General features: G+C 35.0%; 1 protein-coding gene across 4 annotated transcripts; it reads left to right on the top strand.

The window, feature by feature from the left end:
* Position 1: 1 nt before the first annotated feature.
* LOC139132873 (uncharacterized) lies at positions 2-21,847 on the top strand. Of its 4 annotated transcripts, none has more exons than XR_011552466.1 (7): positions 2-132; positions 3,969-4,529; positions 5,674-5,804; positions 9,749-9,914; positions 14,256-14,365; positions 18,116-18,271; positions 18,816-21,847. XR_011552466.1 is itself a non-coding variant. In XM_070699234.1 (6 exons), exons 3-6 carry the CDS (start codon positions 5,718-5,720, stop codon positions 18,200-18,202), a joined length of 450 nt encoding a protein of 149 aa, XP_070555335.1. In that variant the 5' UTR covers positions 2-132; positions 3,969-4,529; positions 5,674-5,717; the 3' UTR covers positions 18,203-20,186. The 4 variants fall into 4 exon arrangements, 1 of the variants encoding a protein (XP_070555335.1); XR_011552479.1 differs by lacking the exon at positions 2-132 and adding an exon at positions 226-466; XR_011552472.1 differs by lacking the exon at positions 2-132 and adding an exon at positions 227-554.
* Positions 21,848-21,868: the final 21 nt, after the last annotated feature.

Genomic DNA, 21,868 nt, shown 5'->3' with positions numbered 1-21,868 from the left:
CGTTTGTGCATAGCTTTGCTGGAAGATTATACGAACACATTTCTGTAAATGAGTGTCTCTCGTACTTCACGATTCCGTCCGAGAAAACAATCACCTGTCCTTTCAAGTTCATCATCAGCACAAAGTGTGAAGGTAGGTTTTACTTTATTTAGCCAGTTTCATGTCGTGTGCATTAGCTTGTCCTAACAAATCCAAAAACACTCATCATGAAGTCCACCTGCACACAGTCCCTCTATACTAAACAGTCCGGGTTATGTCCATAGAGAGGATAGTACGATTGACCAATCAGCGAACCTGCCGCCGCCAACGTCATGAATACTTAACATGCAAACCTTGGCTCGTACATTGCAACGAGTTTGGAACTTTTCGGCTTGATTTCGCCCTTTATTTTTAGCACTGGGTAGTTTTTAGTTGTAGACGTTACGCACAATGTTCAGTGCGGCCGAGATGGTGACCGACACAAGTGGTTAGTACATTGAAAATTACTTATTTGGATGAATTTCCTGGCCGGGTACGACTCCTAGAAATCAGCATTTGACCCTTGTAAATCTACAGTAAGTTATTTGTCGCCAAATATCGCCTATTTTTGGTCAAATTTCAATTTAACCTTGCCATCTGCAGTATGAGAATGTTTTCAAGCTTTGCAAAGATGGGTCAACTGTTTTAGTCAGTCATCGGAGCACGATGGAGCACGATTTTTTCGATCACCATGCGTTCCCGTACGATTGACCCTTCGCTCAGAAAAACGCGCGCCGGATCAATCGCCGAGAAGTTAACCAAAAGCTGGAAAAGAGAACGAAAAACGTCCAATAACTCTTTGTCGAATATGGTCAAGGGTAAAGAAACTCAGAAAACTATTCCTGAAGAAATCTTACAATTTTTAACACGGTAGAACGTCGCCAATCGACTGGAGCTAAGATACTTCCGGTAGCCAACAGTCTCACTCGATCGGTGGATCTGTCAGGTCATATCGCGATCTGAACAAAGTGAACCAACGTAACCTTTGACCCTTGTTACATATACAGTACGTGATTGGTTCTTGCCTTAATTTCATTACATATACGGTACGCCATTGGCTCTTCCCTACTATCCTCTATATGGACATAACCCGGACTGATAAAGAGACTATGACCTGCATTACTTTAATGCTGACTCAGCCGTCAATACGATAAGAGAAAAGACATTTCCATACGTTGATCAGTTCATTGCTATTTACCTTACCAAAGCCTAACATCTCGAAAAGATGGTTATAATATTTTGTTCTGATAAAGCATGAATTCAGAGTGGTATATATTTTTGTTCACAAGGAATATACTTCAACGTTTACAGAATATTAAAAGGTGATGCCACTGTCCCTGGGTGGAGGGACGGTGGTGACGCCAACTTAGAGAAGGCAAGTATTGGAATGCCGTTCAGAGTGAATACAAAAGCATTAGAGTAACATAAGCCTACTCTATATAGTTAAATATTAATCTGCATTATGCTTGTGTATTTGCCATCACTACATTTTGAAGCACATGTGTAGTCACTTTTTAGTTTACACTTCTCATATGTATATATACCAAAGAGAGCTTTATACCGTACATGGTAAGTTGGTGTGTCTGTATGTATGTGCAGATGTATATCCGTCCACATCAAAAACTCCAAACCGCAGCACCTACCATCTTAGTATTTGGTGTACAGGTGCACCCAGGGGTGGAGATGTGAATTTGTTCAAATGAACATGTCAGTGTCAATAATATGCAAATGAGGTAAAAAAGGGAAAATCCTGCAAATTGCTAAAACTCTGTAACCGCAGGCCAGATTTAGTTGAAACTTGGTATGCAGGCTCTATTTGTGGTGAAATTTTGGATGTATTTTAGGGGCAATTTTTTCTGTTTTTGAGACAAAAAATCCTCTGTCTTTAAACAAGCAACCTAGTGGCCGATATAGCTCCACTGTGTTTATGTAGAGAAAAACTATTTTTGACACATGTTGATGAAGAAGGTGGAAATCTTTGATAGCTCAATGCAGTGGCCAGAAAAAAGTGGCTAAAATAGCTGCAAAAATACACAATTGAAGATTTCATCATACTTTGAATATATCACATCAGATCATCCCTAAGAACATGTCAAACAAAGCTATCTGATGAGTAGTTTTTTGAGAATAAAATTTTCTGACCAAAAATGGCAACAATTGCCCCCAAAATAAAAATTGCAGATTTCATCATAATTTCAAAAGATCAAATTTAGTTCATCTATAGAAACCTGTATACCAAATTCCAAAGCTGTTAGACCAGTATTTTTAAAAACACATTTTTTGACCAAAAATGGAAAAAATTGCCCCAAAATTCAAAATTGCAGATTTCATCATAATTTCAATAAATATCATTTAGTTCATCTATAGAAACCTGTATACCAAATTTCAAAGCTATCAGATGAGTAGTTTTGGAAATACACATTTTTTGACCAAAAATGGCAAAAATTGCCCCCAAAATACAAAATTACAGATTTCATCAGAAATTCAATATATATTACTTAGCTCATCTGTAGAAACCTGTATACCAAATTTCAAAGCTATCAGACCCAGTACTTTCTGAGAAAACATTTTTTGACCAAAAATGGGAAAAATTGCCCCAAAATTACAAAATTGCAGATTTCATCATAATTTCAATAAATATCATTAAGGTGATCTGTAGGAACCTGTATACCAAATTGCAAAGCTATCAGATGAGTAGTTTTGGAAATACACATTTTTTGACCAAAAATGGCAAAAATTGCTCCAAAAATACAAAATTACAGATTTCATCAGAAATTCAACATATATTACTTAGTTCATCTATACAACCCTGTATACCAAATTCAAAACTATCAGATCAGTTCTTTTTGAGAAACACATTTTTTGACCAAAAATGGCAAAATTGCCTTAAAAATGCAATTTGCATATTTCTGCACAATTTGAAAATCTGAAATAGATCATCCTAGGGACATATGTACCAAATATCAAAGCTATCTGACCGGTAGTTTTGAAGAAGAAGATTTTTAAAGATCTTTTACCAAAAAAAAATGACAAAAATTGCCTTAAAAATACAAATATGCAAATTTCACCACGATTTGAACAAATCTGACTGAAGTCACCCTAAGTAAACTGCATATCAAATTTCAAAGCAATCGGACAAGCGGTTTCAGAGAAGAAGATTTTTTTACCAAAAACACCAAAAAATGCCCCAAAAATACAAATATGCAAATTTCACCACGATTTGAATAAACTTAAGTGAGGTAACCCCAAGTGAACTGCATATAAAATTTCAAAGCAATTGGACTTGCGGTTTCAGAGGAGAAGGCAATTGTTGACGGACGACGGACGACAATGGAAAATCACCTAGTTTGATAGCCTAAACAAGCTCATCTCATTGCTTTGAACTTGGTATGCATCATCTTAGGGTTAGCCTCTGTCGGATTTGTTCAAACTATTGTGAAATTTTCATATTTGTATTGTGAGGCAATTTTTCCCACTTTGGTCAAAATATCATTTTTCTCCCAAAGTTCTTGTTGGATTGCATTGAAACTTGTTATGCTTGATCCAAGGGTGCAACCTCTTTAAGATTTGGTAGAAGTGTGGGGAAGTTTTCATATTTGTATTTTTGGGGCAATTTTTCACATTTTATATCAAAAAAATCATTTTCTCTGAATGCCGACATATCAGTATTAGAAATTTAAAATGTGTGAGCTGCTATGGAAACAAATATAGTGCACTGTGTAAAGTTACCGCACTTGTTCATATAATTTTTTCAAAATGTAGGACAGAAGGAAGCTTCAGCTGAGAATCATATTGAAATACTGAATGTTTTAAGTGTAATTTTTCTTAGGTAGACATGCCCATTTTAACATATGTTTGACAGCTATTTAAGGAATATTTTTAAAATAATTCTTCATTTTTCTTCACTCAAGAGAAACATTGAAAAAAACTTGCGTCTTGTATAATTTTAGAATAATTGGTTACCATGGCAATCGAGGTCCCAGCTGGTTACAGCTATCACTTTTACATCACAAGTAGCAGTGACAACTGGAAATGGGTAGAGGACACAGCCAATGACCTTGAATCAGAAGGTTTTCAAAGGACAATATGAGAGCAGGGATAAGGTAGGAGGTGTACCGGTGCTAGAGCTTGTCCAATCATTCAATAAAAATGCCACAAGGTAATTATTGGATTTGGTGACCATGATGAAAGAGAAAAATTCAAGGCTCTGGATACTTTGGAGGTTATCTTCAATAAAATGACCCACGTGATAGTCATCGATTGATCCTGGTGAAGCTTTTTCCAGAAAGTCATGTCCAGAATGTCTCAGGCAATATAGTTCACTGGAGGTATGGCATCCTCACTTCAAAAAACAGTTGGTTAACAGTATCAAACCCACTCAAGATGAGTTGAATACCGATGAAAGTGGAACCACTCCTTCCACAGCGCATGGTTTGACTGTTCAGGAGTTTCTACTGATGGAGTGAGGGACAGTTCTACAACACAGGGGGCCGCAGCCGCACACAATATAGGTAATTAATGAAGTTTCAAATCCCCAGCAGCAGAATATGGCATACATTCAAACTACAGGGAAGCCAGGGTAAACACACAAACAAATAAACAATAATTAAATAAATGAGTCAGTAGTGATAGTACTGAGGGTTGCATATTGAATATGTTGCATGTGCTGTTCAGCCAAGTAATATTTGTTTATTATTTATTTGCTTGTTTGTTTTATCCTGGTTTTCCTGTGGTGAACACCTGAGCTTTGAGCTACACTCTGACCAAAGTTTTACCAAAAAAGATTGAGTCTGAAAGTAAATTACTTTTAAAAAAGCAAGTACAGCATCCAATGCAGGGTTTGTGAATGCATCTACGAATTCTACATAAGCCCAGTGTTAGGACTTGTATACCTCGAAACACGAGGATCAGCCAGCATCATTATACAATGATCTGGCAGTGACCCAAATTTGATTCTTTGCTCAGATTGTTTGAACATGCAAAACAATATAATAACATTTCACTCGTAGCAAAAATTGTCGATGTAATATTCAAATTTCCATTGATGTATGTGGCCCCCAGATTGGATATTTTAAATACTGCCCAAATGGCAAGAGCAATTGACTTGTGACTGATAGTGCTGTATTTTTTTAAATGTCTGTGAAATTTAAAAAATTTTAATTCAAAATTCACTAAGGTCATGACAACAGCTGAATGAGTAAAAACAGCCTTTCTCTAAAATTTTGTTTATTCAATGCAAGATGGGAATTATACTTTATAGTACACTGAAGTCATGCAATAACTATATTTGCATTCGCCAATTAAGTCACTGACTATTGGGTATAGATCTGATATTTGGACTCTCAAATTTTTTCAAGACTTCTCTGATATACTGTTTGTGAAGGTTTGAAGCTCTTTGAAAACTGAATTTTTCCCCATAGCATTAAAACAGGGGTGGCAGCCAATTTTAATTTCAAATATCAGTAAAATATTTAGGTCATTTGTTTTGTAGTACCAAAATTTGCACACTGACCCCTGATTTTTATTTTTGATTGCCAAGAGAACTTAAATTTCATGGAGGAAAGTTTTAGCAAGAGTGTGTAAGTCTTTCACTTTTGAAGTTCATGCTAGTCACCAAGGGCATAATCTATGATAATTTTGTTTTGGTTTTTATAGAGCGAGAGCAAATTCCATATCCAGATACAAATAAAGGAAAAAGCATGGAAGAACTGTTGAGACGTTGCATAGGAGATTTCATGATGAAAGCAAGTCTTCCAGTCAAAGAAATTTATTACAGTATATCTGATGTAAGACAATTCAAGTTTCAAATTCAGTTTTATCTTCCCTTTGCTAAAATTATGAATGTAAGGTTTCTAGCAATGCATAGAATATTGACATCTTTCATAATTTTTCCTGATTATTCATGTGATGTAGCTATTAAAGCAGGTGTGCAAAATCGAAAAAATCAAACCGAGATCTTCCAGGACAAAGTATCCTTAATGATCTATCTATAGTACACAGAATGAAACTGGTGACGTGATGTTTTGTTGATGTAGTGGTGTCTATAAAAGTAGCCTGTTATCACAGTAGTACATGAAGTTTTTGTTCTACTGTCTTTGATGCAGTGTTTATCACAATGAGGTCAATTGGTACATACAGTGCGTTTCACCTATAGGTACCGCAACTCAGCGTATGAGACGGACACATTAACACAAACGATGAGCTTGGGTATCACAACACATTTGAAAGTCACCGACTCATTGATTAATTACAGTAAATCAGCATGGGTCAGCCGCTCTGTCTAGACTGAGAGATACACTTTGCCTACAATATGTAACTGTTTTTTACAATTTCAGCTAGAAGTTGAAGAGCTGAAACTTTAACCTTGAAAGAATGAAATACACAGAGCTCGAATACGATGTTGACTTTGAGATCTGACATGAAGTAGAACCTCAAATGCCTGCAGTCAACGCAAGAATCGAACTGTTATGTAATTCCTTTCAAGTTAAAGTTTCGTACTAGACGTTTTATTTCGAGAGCAGACATTTCTGTTGAGAAAACCTTTCAGCTGTTTAACTCATAGCTGAAATTGTAAAAACAGTTACATTGTAGATCTCAAAGTATCTCTCAGTCTAGACTGCTGTTAATGCTGGTTTATCGTAACTTATCAATGAGTTGGTAGCTTTGAAATTTGTTGTGATACCCAGGCTAATCGTTTCTTTTGTGCATGGAATGTGTCTGTCTCATACTCTGAGTTGCTGTACCTAGGTGAAATGCACTGTATCATCGGACACTTCTTATCCATTGACTTTACATATCTTCTTTGAAATTGCTGCTCAGAAAATGGTTTATAGATCACATATGATGTCTTGATAACTCTAAATTTGAATATGCAAATATCAATGGCTAATTTTCGTATTTTTAGTCAAACATCTCTGGTGCTGCTGCTCTGTACAGCTTTAATTTTACATGCAGCTTCTTAGGGATTCTCTAGGAGTTGTAAAATTGAGCATAGGACTTATATATATGTAAATTTTTTAACATGTTTGCTCATCTTTTCCTTAATTTTCTTCAAAATATTCTTCACTGAAACTCTTCATCCAGAAGCAATAAATTTTGGTTTGGTAGTTCCTAGATAACATCATTCAGTCCTCTTCAAATAACAATGAATTTTAAATATTCATATTGTTTCAAGCTAATTTTCTCATTTTTGGTCAAAAAATTGTTTTCTCTGAAACTGCAAATTTTACATCAGAATATAGCTTCTTTGGGGAGACCCTATTGACTTTTGTCAAAATTAGAGCTGCAACATTTGCAAATGTAATTTTTTGACAATTTTACCCACTTAATTTTTCTCAATTTACTTAAGAAATCTTTCCTTTTGGAAAGTGTTTGTCCAAATAGTTCCTACGGATGACCTCATTCAGTTATGTCCAAATGATAGGAAATTTGCATATGAGAATTTTTAGGCTAATTTTTCATAAGTCAATCAAAACATGTGAATTTAATATGTAGCTTCTTTGGGATGCTGGTATTATCTGTTGTTTAAAGTAGCATAAATTTGCATAAAAATAAATTTTTAAAATTTTTTGCACATATTTTTCTAATGACTACATAACTTACATGCCCATTGATCAAATGACGGAAGCAAGATTTTGTCCATTTTTTAATGGAGTTCTCTTGATGTCTTCAATCACATTTGGTTTGCTTTTGTCATCAGATTTTCAAATATTCTATGTTTCAAACTTTATTTTTGTAAAAACATTAAAAAAACAACAATTTTGTCATCCTAATAATTGACTTTAGGTGCTGGGTTGTGATGCTGTTACTGTGAAAAGTTTGCCATATGGCAATATTGGCTGCTTAAAGGTGACTACAAATGCCATATTTGTAACACCTGCAAATCTACTTTGGTGTCAAGTGCGAAAATTGTCCACCTGAAATTTGGCAATATTCAACAACAGTACTTATTCTGTGGAATATATACACTCAATATGGAGCAGGTTGGATTAATTGTAGTATAGACAGCCTAATACAAAGGTCATTCTGTCAAAAAAAAACTAACATTTGATGTAAGAAATTGGAGTTGTGGAATAATGTAATTTTGTAACGAAATATATTCCCAACTATTAAAGCACTCTGCATCACTGATGCAATAATATATACATTTTGGCTCCACTGTCAGCGACGCAGAGCTTATCGAATAGGCTGATTTTCCATTGTTGTTGACCATCCGTCATCCATCAACAATTGCCTTCTTCAGTGAAACCCCTTGTCTGATTGCTTTGAAATTAAATACATGTATGCAGTTCACTAAGGGCGGCTTCAGTCAGATTTCTTCAAATTGTGGTGAAATTTGCATACCTGTATTTTCAAGGCATTTTTTTTTGCTCTTTTCCAGTCAAAAAATCTCTGAAATGGCTTGTCCTATGCTTTGAAATTTGAGATGTAGTTCACTTAAAGTGACCTCAGTTAGGTTGGTCCAAAATTGTAATGAAATATGCAAATTTGTATTTTTAAGGCAATTTTGTCATTTTTGGTGAAAAAAGATCTAATTTTCAAAACTGGCAGGTCAGACAGATTTGATATTTGGGATATAGGTCCTAATATAGAATGAACTATTCAGATTTGTTCAAATTGTGCAGAATATGTAAATTTGTATTTTGAAGGCAATTTTTAGCTCATATTTGGTATATGTTATAAACCAAATAGCTTATACGGTAAGTCAGTGGCGTCTGTACGTCTATACGTATGTGTGGATGTATGTCGGTCCACTTCAAAAACTCCAAACTTCCAGCACCAACCATTTTGGTATTCGGTGTACAGGTGCACCCAGGGGCAGAGTAGTGAATTAGTTCAAAGAACATGACAGTGTCAACATACCTGTATACCGGTATGTAATAAGTTAAAAAAGGGAAAATGAAGCAAAGTGTGAGAACTCTGTAACCACAGGCAAGATTTGGTTGAAACTTGGTATGCAGGTTTTTTAGATTTATTCAAATTGTGGCGAAATTTTTTAAGTTGTATTTTTAGGGCAATTTTTCTGGTTTTTAGTCACAACATTTTCTTCTCTTAAACTGCTCATCCCATTGCTTTAAAAATTGGTATGCATGATCCTAGGGTTGGCCTCTGCCAGATTATGTGAAATTTTTCATATTTGTATTTTTGGGGCATTTTTCCATTTTTGTCAAAAAATCATTTTCTCCCTAATTTTTTTGGATTGCTTTGAAACTTCATATTCTTGATCCTGGGGTTGACTTCTGTCAGATTTGTTAAAATTGCGAAGAGATTTTCAAATTTATTTTTGGGCCAATTTTTCAGACTCTTGGTCAAAAATCATTTTCTCTGAATTAACTGTTCTGATTGCTTTGAAACTTGATATGCATGTACCAAGAGGCAACCTTAGATGAGTATTTTTTCAAATTGAGGTGAAATTTTCATATTTGTATTTTTGGGGCAATTTTTGCCCTTTTTGGTCAAAAAATTTGCTTCTAGAAAAAGTACTTGTCTCATACTTTCGTTGACATTTTCTCAGGGATGATCTTAATATGATATGTTCACATTATGATGAAATCCTCAATTGTATATTTTTGTAGCTATTTTTTTGACATTTTTGTCAGACCATCTTGAAACGAGCTCTCACAATTTCCACCTTCATCAACATGTATCACAAATAGTTATTCCCTACATAACACAGCTGAGCTGTATCGGCCGTTAGGTCCCTTGTTACCTATTTGTTGCTGTATTTCAGATATTATATGTCAATGAAAAGGCTGAGACAAAGGGAGACATCTCAGATGATGACAAAAGAAGCATGTTGATTGGTATACTTCTGAATACTATGTTGAAACCTGAGGAATTTGAAAAATGTTCCAAAGTATTTGCACCATATCTCAATGTCAAACCCATTGAAGAAGGTGAGTCTCAAGGATGTTTTAAGAATACATTAACATTAACACTGGTTAAGTTAGCAGTTAAGTGTTATTGAATTATGTATGTTGCAGTATGGGTTGAAAATCTAGCCGTCAAAACAAATTTCAGCATTATTAATTTGATGCAATCAAGACACACTGTGTATTACGATACCCACTGGTACATATTCACCTTTATTATCTTACACATATAAAGTTGCTTCACATTCACCTGCTTGCAGCAGATTCTTGACAATATAAAAAAATACTGTTTCTTTGGTGTAGACATAATTGAATCATACAATAAAACATTCCATGTTAATGTGATGATAACTAATACGATGCATGTGCCTGAGGTGCAACATGCATTTGAGCAAGCCTGCAATAGTCTAGTATAGCGTTTATATCCCAATGCTTTGACACAAAAATACCGCAAAGGATGTTATGCTCACATTCAGTTTGAAATTGGTCCTTTCAAGAAATATTTAAATCAGAAAACGAGAGTGACAAAAGCTAATCGTCGACTGCAACTTAGGTACTGGAGGTCAACGTTAGGAACATGCATATCAACTTCTATAGCAAAGGGACAAGCAGATCCTAAAATACATAAGCAAATGTCAATAAAAAATCAGCCAGAGAAGAATTGACGAAAAGAAAACATGGAGAGTGGGGAAAAAATTATGCACAAAGGCTTAGGTAAAAAAATAATGCTACCTCATCATCTTTTCGACCCCCCCCCCCCCCCCCTCCTCGGATATCAAATGTTCCACCCCTTTTTACACAAAGAGCTACCATGGCCAGATGGCAGGATATGTACAATATGTCAACTATTTATAAGGCCAAAAAAAGGATTGTTTTTGATCATTGACATGTGGCAAAATGATGCGGCGATGCGTTTTTTCAATTTTTTTTATTTTTGGCGGAATTTGATACATTTTCCGCTTTTTTCCATGGGGCAAATGAAAAACAGGAAAAAAAGAGTTGACGTGCACACTTTGAAATGATGTGCGCGATGGCCAGAAACAAATTATTTTTTGTGGCCTAACCTTGGGGATTTTTTAATTAATGCTATCAGTGCTATCATTCAAATGTAAACAGCACATAAGTTAGTAACAGATGGTGAAATGTCTTCCACTGTGGGGATGATTATGACATCTGTAATTATCCTGGATCGAAATTTCTTATCAGCTCTTGTGTGTCTTACATGGACAAGTTGTAAACATTGGTTGGCACTTGTTAATGGGTACTTTGATTACAAGTCCTTGGAGAGGATAGAGTCTGGGTTCATTATTGGGTCTGTGATTAAAGATGAGTTGCATGGTGGTGACAACATGAAACCAATGTGGGCTGCCACCCTAATTACAAAAGGTTGTTGGATGTTGCCAAACATTTTTCATTCTATTATAACACTGACAGATTATCATCACATGTACCACATTTCATAAGCGATGCCCACAATGAATTGTATTACAGCACTGTTAGATCAACATCTGAACAAAGTTTAATCAAATAGGATGACAAGTTTCTGGACAAATCACTCTAATTAGGAAAATTCATTAAATATCTAAATTAAGAATTAGTTAAAATGACACTGCAAAATGTCTTTATTCAATGTTAAACCAATGTGAACTCAACATCTGTACCAAGTTTCATGGAATTTGATGAATTGTTTCTTGCCATATCAGCCAAATTATAAAAATTCATTGAATATGCAAATCAGCAGTTCACTGACATGATACTACTACTTTAAATTTTTGCATGCCACAACGCTACTGTTAGATCCACGCACAACAAAATGAATAGCCCCATTGAGCCAACTGATCCATTAGCTCAGTTGGTAGAGCATCCGTAATGTATACTGGGGGTGTTGGTTCAAGTCCCGCAGGGTCACTTTTCATTCACCACTGTATTTTTATAAAAAATTCTTATGGTGAGTCATTTCAAATTAACACTTCTTTGGCTTAATTTGCATCATTCATATGATTGATCCTCATTACCAAAAACTGATTCCTAAGTTGGTGACTTGTGTGAGAGGCCTTGTAGAATCCCATGGGATCCTTAGGCTCCTGGTTAGGTGATGAGTTTAGCCGCCTTACTCACCATCCACGCACAACAGAATGAAAAGCCCCATCTGAGAATCAGGACCGCCCACATTGTACCGACTGATCCATTAGCTCAGTTGGTAGGGCATCCATGATGTATACCGGGGATGTGGGTTCGAGTCCTGCATGGGTCACTTTCCATTCACCACGGTGACTGTATTTCTGAACAAAGTTTAAACAAATTTGATTCAGCATTTCTAGACATATCACACTAATTACAAAAGTTCATCAAATATGCAAATTTGCAATCAATTGACATGATACTACTTAAAGATGAAACGAAAAGGAAAAAAAATTCCAAAAAATTACCCTGGTCTACGTATTAAGTATGTACAAGAAGATTTGAGACAAAAAAGTTCAAAGAAAACATCTAAAAAACCTTTTCGTTTCGCCAAAAACTCGATCTCAAAGACTGACCCAGAATCAGTTTACCAGTCGATTTCTCAAATTCGCTACCAGAGGGCGTTTAGTGACATCATGTGAGTCAAGCATTAAACATCGCTCAGTGACAGCGAGAATGTTCCAGACTATTCAGACCTCGAAGACTTAGCCAGAGAACAACGGTATTCTGGTCTAATACTCTCAATATTTCATTTTTTTCTATTAATTCAATAACATGAAAGACCAGGTTTAAAATAAAAAGCTCACAACTCTGTAAATGACTCGCACACACGCGCACAACGATCAGAAATTACAGAATACCATTCGCTATGGTGTCGAGGCTATAATGACACCCCGTACTAGCGCGTTGAAGCAATCGAGGTACTCCAGGTACCTAATGCTGGAAAATCTTTACTACCAGCGATGCCGGCTGATGATCGACATGGCCGAAGTATTCCAATCCCGGTCCCAGTCACGAAGGCTACGACTGCATTCGCGGACGCAGAAACTTCTTGACTCCCTGAACTGGGACATCGATGTCATCCACGGGATATTGGAGATACTTCGCACAGACCGCATGGCCTGATACTGAAGCAGTATACTGACCATTAGATGATCAAAAGCAAAACGGCCTTTTTCAGGCCATCACATCCCCAAAAGAGATCATCTGTTTAATAATATTAGATGATAATATCAGATAGGATCACAAAAATATTGACATGCATATGTATGACATAGGGAGGAGTAATCCTTGGACCAAGTTTGAATGAATTGCTCAAGGCATCTCTGAGATATCTGCGTGAATGGATTGATGCATGCACACAAGCACATGACCAAACCTATAATTCCCCCCCCCCCCCCCCCCCCCCCCCCCCGACGGTGTCCGTGGAGACTAAAAATTACCCTCAGCTTTGTTTCTGGATCAAATGTTACTACAATCGATACCAAATGTGACAAAATTATGTTCACAGCCTTTGAAGCCATCTCACAACATATCCCTGGTTGGTATAGGTCATTTAAGTCACTCAAGAAAATTATACCTAAATATACAAACTTGGGTTTTCCCAACACTTTGAGCAGATCTATGAAATAACATCCCTTGGCACTTTTATACCATAAAGCTATCAGACAATTAGATTTTGAGAACAAGTTTTCTTGACCAAAAATGACACAGTTTAAAAATAGAAATTTGCATATTTACGGACAAGTTCTACATATTGTCATCCCTAGGCATCTGTATACCACATATAAAAACTGTCTGTCCAGCGGTTTTAAAGAAAAAAGATTTTTTTACAATTTTTTGACCAAAAATGACAAAAATAGCATCAAAACGGCAATTTTGCCAATTCTGTCATAATTTCAACAAATTAGAAGGTAATACCCTTGCAAACATCCAACCCAAATTTGAAAGCAATTTGGCAGGTTACAGAAAAAGAATTTTACTTAAAATGAGGAAAATAACAAAAAAATTCAGCAAAATACAAAATTCAAGATATCTTCACAATATATATAAAACTGTATAAGATCCACCTAATGTACTTGCATACTTATTTTCAAAGCAATCAAAACAGCAGTTATTGAGTTAGTAGTTTTTGACCATTTTCACATTTTTTAAAGTTCATTTGCATAATTTGGGCAATGCAAACTTCATTTGAACAATCCCTTCTATAGCCCAGGATGCATCCACACACCAAATATCAAGTTAAAAAGTGCAGAGGTAAACCAGTAATTTTCATTACTCATGTGACATCTCTTCATGTTAATATTTGTTAACGAAAATCACTGTATGGTATACATGTTATTGGGTAAATAATTCATCATCCATTTCAAAAAAAATTGAGAGATTTCTAAAATTTATTTCCAGGTTCATCAGGACGGAGTACAGAAACATTTCATCAACAACTACTGAGCAACTACAAAGATGAGCTTGCAAGAGACCTTCCATACCAAAAAGTTTTTGACAAGATGCAGGATGTGAGATATACAATATATTTCATTGTCTGAATCAGTCCATCCATATAGACAGTGGAGTAACGATCTATGCTGGTCCATCCTTCCATGGGTGAAAGGAGTTCATAAATGTTTTGGCAATTAGTGTCTTCTATAGTCCCTCAACCCTCCCTAGCCTAGTCTTTGAGTTACAAAATCACAGAATCATAAATAACTCTTACAGATTACAAATTCATTTGGTATCTTTCATATCATCAGAGCTTAGGATCGTTGCAAGTGTCCTAAGGTATGTGTGTCTACAGTTTATGGACCACAAATAACATCAAGTCCTAAAACATGAACTGAGCTTGAAAAACTTGAAAATGATAATTATACCCTAGAACTCTGGAACTACATTGGTACAAATCAGATTTCTCTGATGTCTCATTTGTTGTTAGTTTGGGTAGTGTTTGGTTAGATTTTTTAGTTCAATAGTTTTATGAAGGAATCTATTTTCATTGTCTCAATTTTGGTCACAAATAATTTCTTCAAAATTGCTTGCTTAATTGCTTTGGGGTTTCAGATAACTAAAGATGTATTCATAGGTATATATTTAAGTCATAATGAAATGAACATTTTAATCTTTAGAATACTTTTGTCATTTCTTGAAAAACAAAATAATTATTTAGCTGCCAATTCCCTCACTGCTTTGATTTCCGTGGATAGCTTTATTGAATTTGACAAAATTGCTATCTTTGTTAACTATAATACCTTGGTTTTTATTAGCTCCCATATATGCATATGTATATATGCAAATGGGAGGTATTCTTATAAGATGGAAAAATGTCGTCTGTATGTATGTATGTATGTATATCCGTCCACATCAAAAACTCCTAAACCGTAGCACCTACTGTCTTAGTATTTGGTGTACAGGTGCACTGTAAGTGAGGCTACCCACAATGCTCCATGATCCATACACACGGAGATCACTCTCTGAACTGGAGCAAATTTCTTCTGTACACAGAACAGCTCGGTCCATATATCAAAATTCTGGGACCATAGTTTTGATAATCATAATTCTCTAATTTCTCACTGCGAATAATGAGAAGATCAACCCCTTTTCCGCAGAGGAGATAGCAATTTGTGATTTTGTCGACATAGATTTTTGACAGCCATACACAATATTTTCAAGGAAACTACGGGAATAAGTTGCATCTGTGTTGGCAAAAGAAAGGGTATTGATTTTTTTTAAATGTTTGTAACAAAGGAAATTTGCATGTCTGACAGGTGGTATGATGAGACCATCTTAGTTGCTGATAACTTTACCATGACAAGTGTGCAATTTTTAGCACCTCCAAACATCGACTTCTAATTCAATTTACTCCTAAATTTTAAAGACGATCAATAATTTTGGAACATAGTTTTAACCAATAATCCTTAAATTAAATTCTAAGTTTCAAATTGTTCAGAAACTGATAAAATTGAAGAAGCCTTTAGCAAATAATGTCTGAGCACCAAATCAAAGGGAATTGTGGGTAGCCTCACTTACTGTGAGGTGCACCTAGGGGTGGAGATGTGAATTTGTTCAAATGAACATGTCAGTGCCAAAAATATGCAAATGAGGGGAAAAAAAGGAAAAATCCTGCAAATGGCTAAAACTCAGTAAGCATTGGTCAGATTTGGTTGAAACTTGGTATGCAGATTTCTTTAGGTATTCTAAATTATGTGTGCAAAAATTTGGATGAAATTTGCATGTTTGTATTTTTAGGGTATTTTTTCCTTTTTTAGTCAAAAAATCTTGTTCTCTGAAATCGCTCGTCTGATTGCTATGAAACTTAATACTCATGTTCCTCAGGATGACCTCAGTCATGCTTGTACAAATTGTATTGATATTGTCATATTTGTAATTTTGGGGCAATTTTCCCAATTTTTGATAAAAAAATTTTTTATCCAAAAACTACTGATTTGATAGCTTTGATATTTGGTATACAGGTATCTAAGATTAATTTCAATATAATGTATTGAAGGTATGTTGAAACTGGCAATTTTTTTTTATTTTGGGGGCAATTTTTGCCTTTTTTGGTCAAAAATTTTTCTCCTAAAACTTCTGATCTGGTAGCTTTGATATCTAGTGTACAGGTTCCTAGGATTTATGTTAATTAGATATATTGTAAATTAGGATGAAATCTGCAATTTTGTATTTTGGGGGCAATTTTTTTCCATTTTTGGTCAAAAAATTTGTTTCTCAAAATTTACCAGTCTGATTGCTTTGATATTTAGTAAACCGGTTTGTTAATAAGATATATTGAAATTAAGTTGAAATCCGGAATTTTGAATTTTTGGGGCAACTTTGCAAAACTGTCAGTTTTACTGGGATATCTTTCATTTTGTATTTTTAAGATTTTTTTGGGTAATTTTATACCTACTGGAACTAAGAGTATATAATGTGGTGATTTAGTAAGCATTTGATATGGTAAACTGTATTTGGTGTTGAAATGCAGTAAAAAAATCCTGGCAGATTTTGAAAAAATTCCAAACAAATGCCAATAAAAAATTCAGCCAGAGGTGGTTTGACAAAAAGAAAAGGTGGGAGAGTGGGAAAAAAGAATGTACAATGGATTGGATAAAAAAGATAATGTACCTCATCGATCTTCCAGACACCGTCCCTTATCAAATGGTCCACCCGATGTATTTTTGTGCGCAATTAACCATGCAGTGTATTTTAGTTTAAGATGTCAAGTTAGGTAAGGATTTGAAAGGAATAGATAACTTTATCTCTTGTGTCATCATCCTTGTGTAATTGGTTAAGTTTGTAACTTGTTCCAGATGTGGACGCACCAGCTGTTCTGGAAGAAAACAATGTTTACTTTTCCATGTAGGGTTTCTGAGTTGATGATTGTATGTTGAAATTTCTCCATGTATCTTGTGTATGGGCAAAGTGTAAACATTGGTTGCATGTTATGTATTTCAGTCTATGTCAAATATTGTAAATGAAAAAATCAAGAACAGTTTGCTGTGTGCTTGTAAAAGACAACATATTTGTCAATACATAAACTGCCTTGCAGATTGATTGTCTTAAAGATTATCACAGAAGTAGAAAAGGAAAAGAAACTAATCAAATTGCTGTAACATATTCACTCTCAGTGCCTGTATAGGTCTATACTTAACTATTTTATCATTACTTTCAGCTGTTTGTTATATCTTTGCTACTCTCCATGGGCCAAGGCACACTTGGGGTCAATGTCATCACTCTGTGCCAGTCTGTGTATGTCAGTCTGTCTGTATATGTATGTCCATGTTTCATACAATTGTTGACTTGTTTCGATAATATATGGGAGCGAACAGTGATGTTGTCACTATTCTTATTTCACGCAACTATTCATGTTCTTCTTCACTGAAACATTAATACCGAATTGTCAGTAATCAGTTCTGTACACCCTCTGTACTTGTATCTGATAACATGATCTTGTACATGTAATAAATTATGTCAGCAGCATTTCTATGTGTTACATGTATGATCTGCACGATGTGGGGAGTTCTAAAGATTAATATCCAAATGTTTCAGTAAAGAGTACATTGTGAATAATGTCTCACATGATTCAGAAGAACTAAAATACTGTTAGTCAAAAAAGGGAATTTGTCTCTCTTAATTAAATGATTCTGATTATGTTAAATACCGGTATACTGACCAGTATGAGATTGAGATGCATGTCATATTAAAGTCATATGATTGTGATAAAAATGACAGCCCAATGTCACTGACGCTATTTTTTTGAATTTGTTTGCCAACACTAGGTGTTCTCTCTAAAGGAAAATCAGACATTCAGGAGGAGAACTTGTTCGGTTTTGACAAAAGTCGACTATTGGTTGATACACTTTTGACAAAGGGACATGAAGTTTCCAAAAAATTTCTTGAAGTACTGCTACAGCTTGACAAACCCGTCCAAGAAGGTAAAATTCCATCAATAATTCTTTAAAATAGTTTTCCATTTGTGAAATGCAACACTTGGAAAATTCACCGAAGTTATGGAGTGACATAAAATGCACCGTTCAAAGTAGCCATCAAAACAAATTTATTAATACTTGTGATATCCAGAATACATCACAATAACTAGATTGCCCACTTGTAGTTGCTTCAAACTTGTCTGCTTGTAGCAGATTCTTGAGCAAAATACGATCAGAGTACTATCTCTGTAGTTGCAATGTGTACCATGGATTTGTCTAACACGGTAGTAATTCCCCACCTGAGATTTCTGGAAGACAGAACAGCTGCAGACAGGCAAGCACGGCATGAGTACTCATGGACAATATCAAGTGGCCTAAAAGCCTTAAAGAAGGCAATTTATATGTTGTTCTTGTCTAGAGTTTTTTCATATTCCACAAATAAATATTTTGAAGCAACTTTAATGTGGTAACAAACTATAATGACCATTACACTGTGATAAGGGAAGGTATTTTAGATAGCTCATCACAAAATTATTACTTACTATTTTAGATTCACACGATAACCAGGAAATGATTGACAGAATGAATAATATGGCAATTTCTCAGCCCCTGGACCGGTCCCCCTATCAAACTGTGCAGGACCAAGAGCAATATGCCAATTACAAAATTGTTTGGTGAAAAAGTGGACTCAAAATGAAGCAGATACACAGCACACCGCTCTTCCTGCACAAGAGCCTTTTCATGGAACACAGAATGAAGATTTTTGCGTTTTGCAAACATCCAATTCACTAATTTGCTTAAGTGAAAATCAGGTATTCCTCTCTTTACCAGAAACTGTTTTGGGCAGGTGCAGTTTGAACATACCAAATATTTGTTGTTTTCTACCTGTAAATAATCATATGTAAAGTATATGAAGAAGCAAGGAAGTAATTTTACACCAAGATATTGATCATCGCAAGTTTCATTGTAATAGTTGTATGTTTATATCAGCTATTTGTCCATCAATAAACAAAAAAGTGATGTAATTTTTCCATGAAATATAGGGTTGAACGGTTGGCTATCATCATATTTTATGAAATCTGTTAAGAAAGGTATTTTTGATGTGAAAATAGTTTGCTGGTAAGTACTGGATGTTCTGATCTGAGGTATTGAGTCAGAAATGTTTGTCAGAACATTTGTAACGTAGAACATGTCAACACTGAACTGCACCTTTTGCCATTGTAGAAACAGATATGAACTGGAACTTATATATTGCCACATGTTTGCAACTTCATTGAAAGTGCTATGATCAATATAATTAACATATTCACCACAGATTAATTCTAAAGGTCATTAGGTATACAAATATGTAATTAGCTGAAACAAAAATATTAAATTTCTTTGACTGCTGTCATTGTATCACCACTTATTTAGCAAGTGTTATTGCTTTTGGTCAAATCCTTCAAGCTAAATATGCCAAACTGTGAAAGCTCATTAGATATGAAAATTATTAAGTAGTTGACATGAAAATGCAAAATGACTGTCAATATTACATTAACCTGGTATAATCATCAATGTACATAGCATGTTTTGCCAACTGTGATCGAGTAAATCCAAGTATATATCCCTTCTTAGTAAAGTTCATTAAATATGCAAATTAGCAATTGACTGAAATTACCTCATTGAATATGCAAATTAGGAATTGGCTGAAGTAAGACTGCTTAATTACTTTCAATAATGTTATATCATAGTATCTTTAATGTACATAGCAAATTTGTCAACTTTGGTCCAGTCAATTCAGATAAATATCCAAAATTAGGAATGCTCATTAAATATGCAAATTTGGAATTGGCTGAAGTAAAATGTTTATGACTTTCAATAACGTTGTATCATGGTATCTTTAATGTATATAGCAAGTTTTGTCAATTTGGTCCAGTCAATTCAGATAATATCCCTAATTAAGAAAGTTTATTAAATATGCAAGTTAGGAATTGGCTGAAATAAAAATGCTTCATGACTTTCAATAATGTTTACTTATAGTTTCTTCAATGTACATTGCAAGTTTTGTTAACTTTGGTAGAGTCAATTCAATTATATATCCCTAATTAGGAAAGTTCATTAAATATGCAAATTTGCAATTATCTTTCATTTCATCATAGAGTACCAGGGGGCCAGGGTGCAAAGGGTTAAAGTCCCAATAGCTGCTAATTCTATGCATTATTTTCATGATTTTATTTTCAAACCTAAGTTGGTTCATGTAGATGTGCTGACCAATCTGATTAAAATCCAGCTGTAGTGATGTGCTCGGTATTTTCGCCCTTACCGTTGTGGTCGTTTCTACGCGGAAGTAAACGACCAAAACGGTAAGGGCGAAAATACCGAGCACATCACTACAGCTGGATTTTAATCAGATTGATGTGCTGACTGAAGGTTGTGTATACAGGTATCACTGCTCGCTGATTTGGACCATGCCTACATGTTTTAACAGGCTGAATAATAAACGGGTGCCGCACCCATAAAATGGCGCCCTCACGTGAAAAGTACAAATAACAGTATTTCTTGCTCATACACATCATGATCATACCAGAAACATGCATGATGCCATTTACCTGAATGGACAACACAAAATGGCCAGCATTTTGTTGTTGTAATCTTTGTTTTCTCTGTCACATGATTAGTTTTTGAAAATGGCGGAAAATCTAAAACGATGGTAAAACGTTTGAATTTACACGCCATTTTCCACACTTATGGCAGTGTTTACACTTTTTCAGTCTTCAATAGGTCTTATTCAAAGAAAATGTTTGGAAAACTATGGATATTTTGAGATCCTTTTTTAACGCATTCGCAGCTATTGGGGCTTTGGCTGATATATCTTGATGTGATCAGCATTTGTAGCAAGTCTCATCAAATTGTGTAGCAGTCGTTCTCAATGTATATCCATTTTTTCTAAAATCATTAATTATGCAAATGAGCAAAAGTAAGCAAGCCACACCCACCAAAACTAATCAATTCTTGCCATTTGCAAACTGAATCTATGTACCAGATTTTATTCTGATCTGATGAGCTGTTTTTGAGATATTGGGTGCATAGACAGATAGATGGGTAGACAGATGGACATCGCTGTGACATTAGCTCACATGTGTGATGTGAGCTAAAAGTGGATATCCAAATTCCCTGTCTATGTATTCATCAACTCCGGAGAGCAAACAAAGTAAATGAACACTTCACAGACAATCTGCCAAATTATTTCACAAACAGTTCTGAGTAGATCTTATAATTATCTATGGGAATGAGTAGAGGTGATGGGAATACTTTCTGAAGATACAAAATTAAGTTTACGCAGCCTCAAACAGGAAACGAAAATCAAGTTACAGATGCCTTATTGTAATTTCTATACAAATGTGTTACCGATATGTTACTCATCAAAGAAATGCACATTAAGTTTTTTGAGTGTTCAACTGACTCAGAGAGATTTTTGTTTTTCTTCAAATCAAAAAAGAAGACATCACAACTAACCTGCAAATCCTGCAATTACTGTATCTGTAATTCAGGAAACACATTCGATATGAACCTTTTAATGTGAAGTGTATTCTGTTTTAAACAAGACTCCATGTGAGGATAAAA

Source organism: Ptychodera flava, chromosome 1 (assembly GCF_041260155.1).
Source record: "Ptychodera flava strain L36383 chromosome 1, AS_Pfla_20210202, whole genome shotgun sequence".
Taxonomy (NCBI): domain Eukaryota; kingdom Metazoa; phylum Hemichordata; class Enteropneusta; family Ptychoderidae; genus Ptychodera; species Ptychodera flava.
Note: the sequence above shows the minus strand (reverse complement) of the source record. Positions and strands in the feature narration are given on the sequence as shown.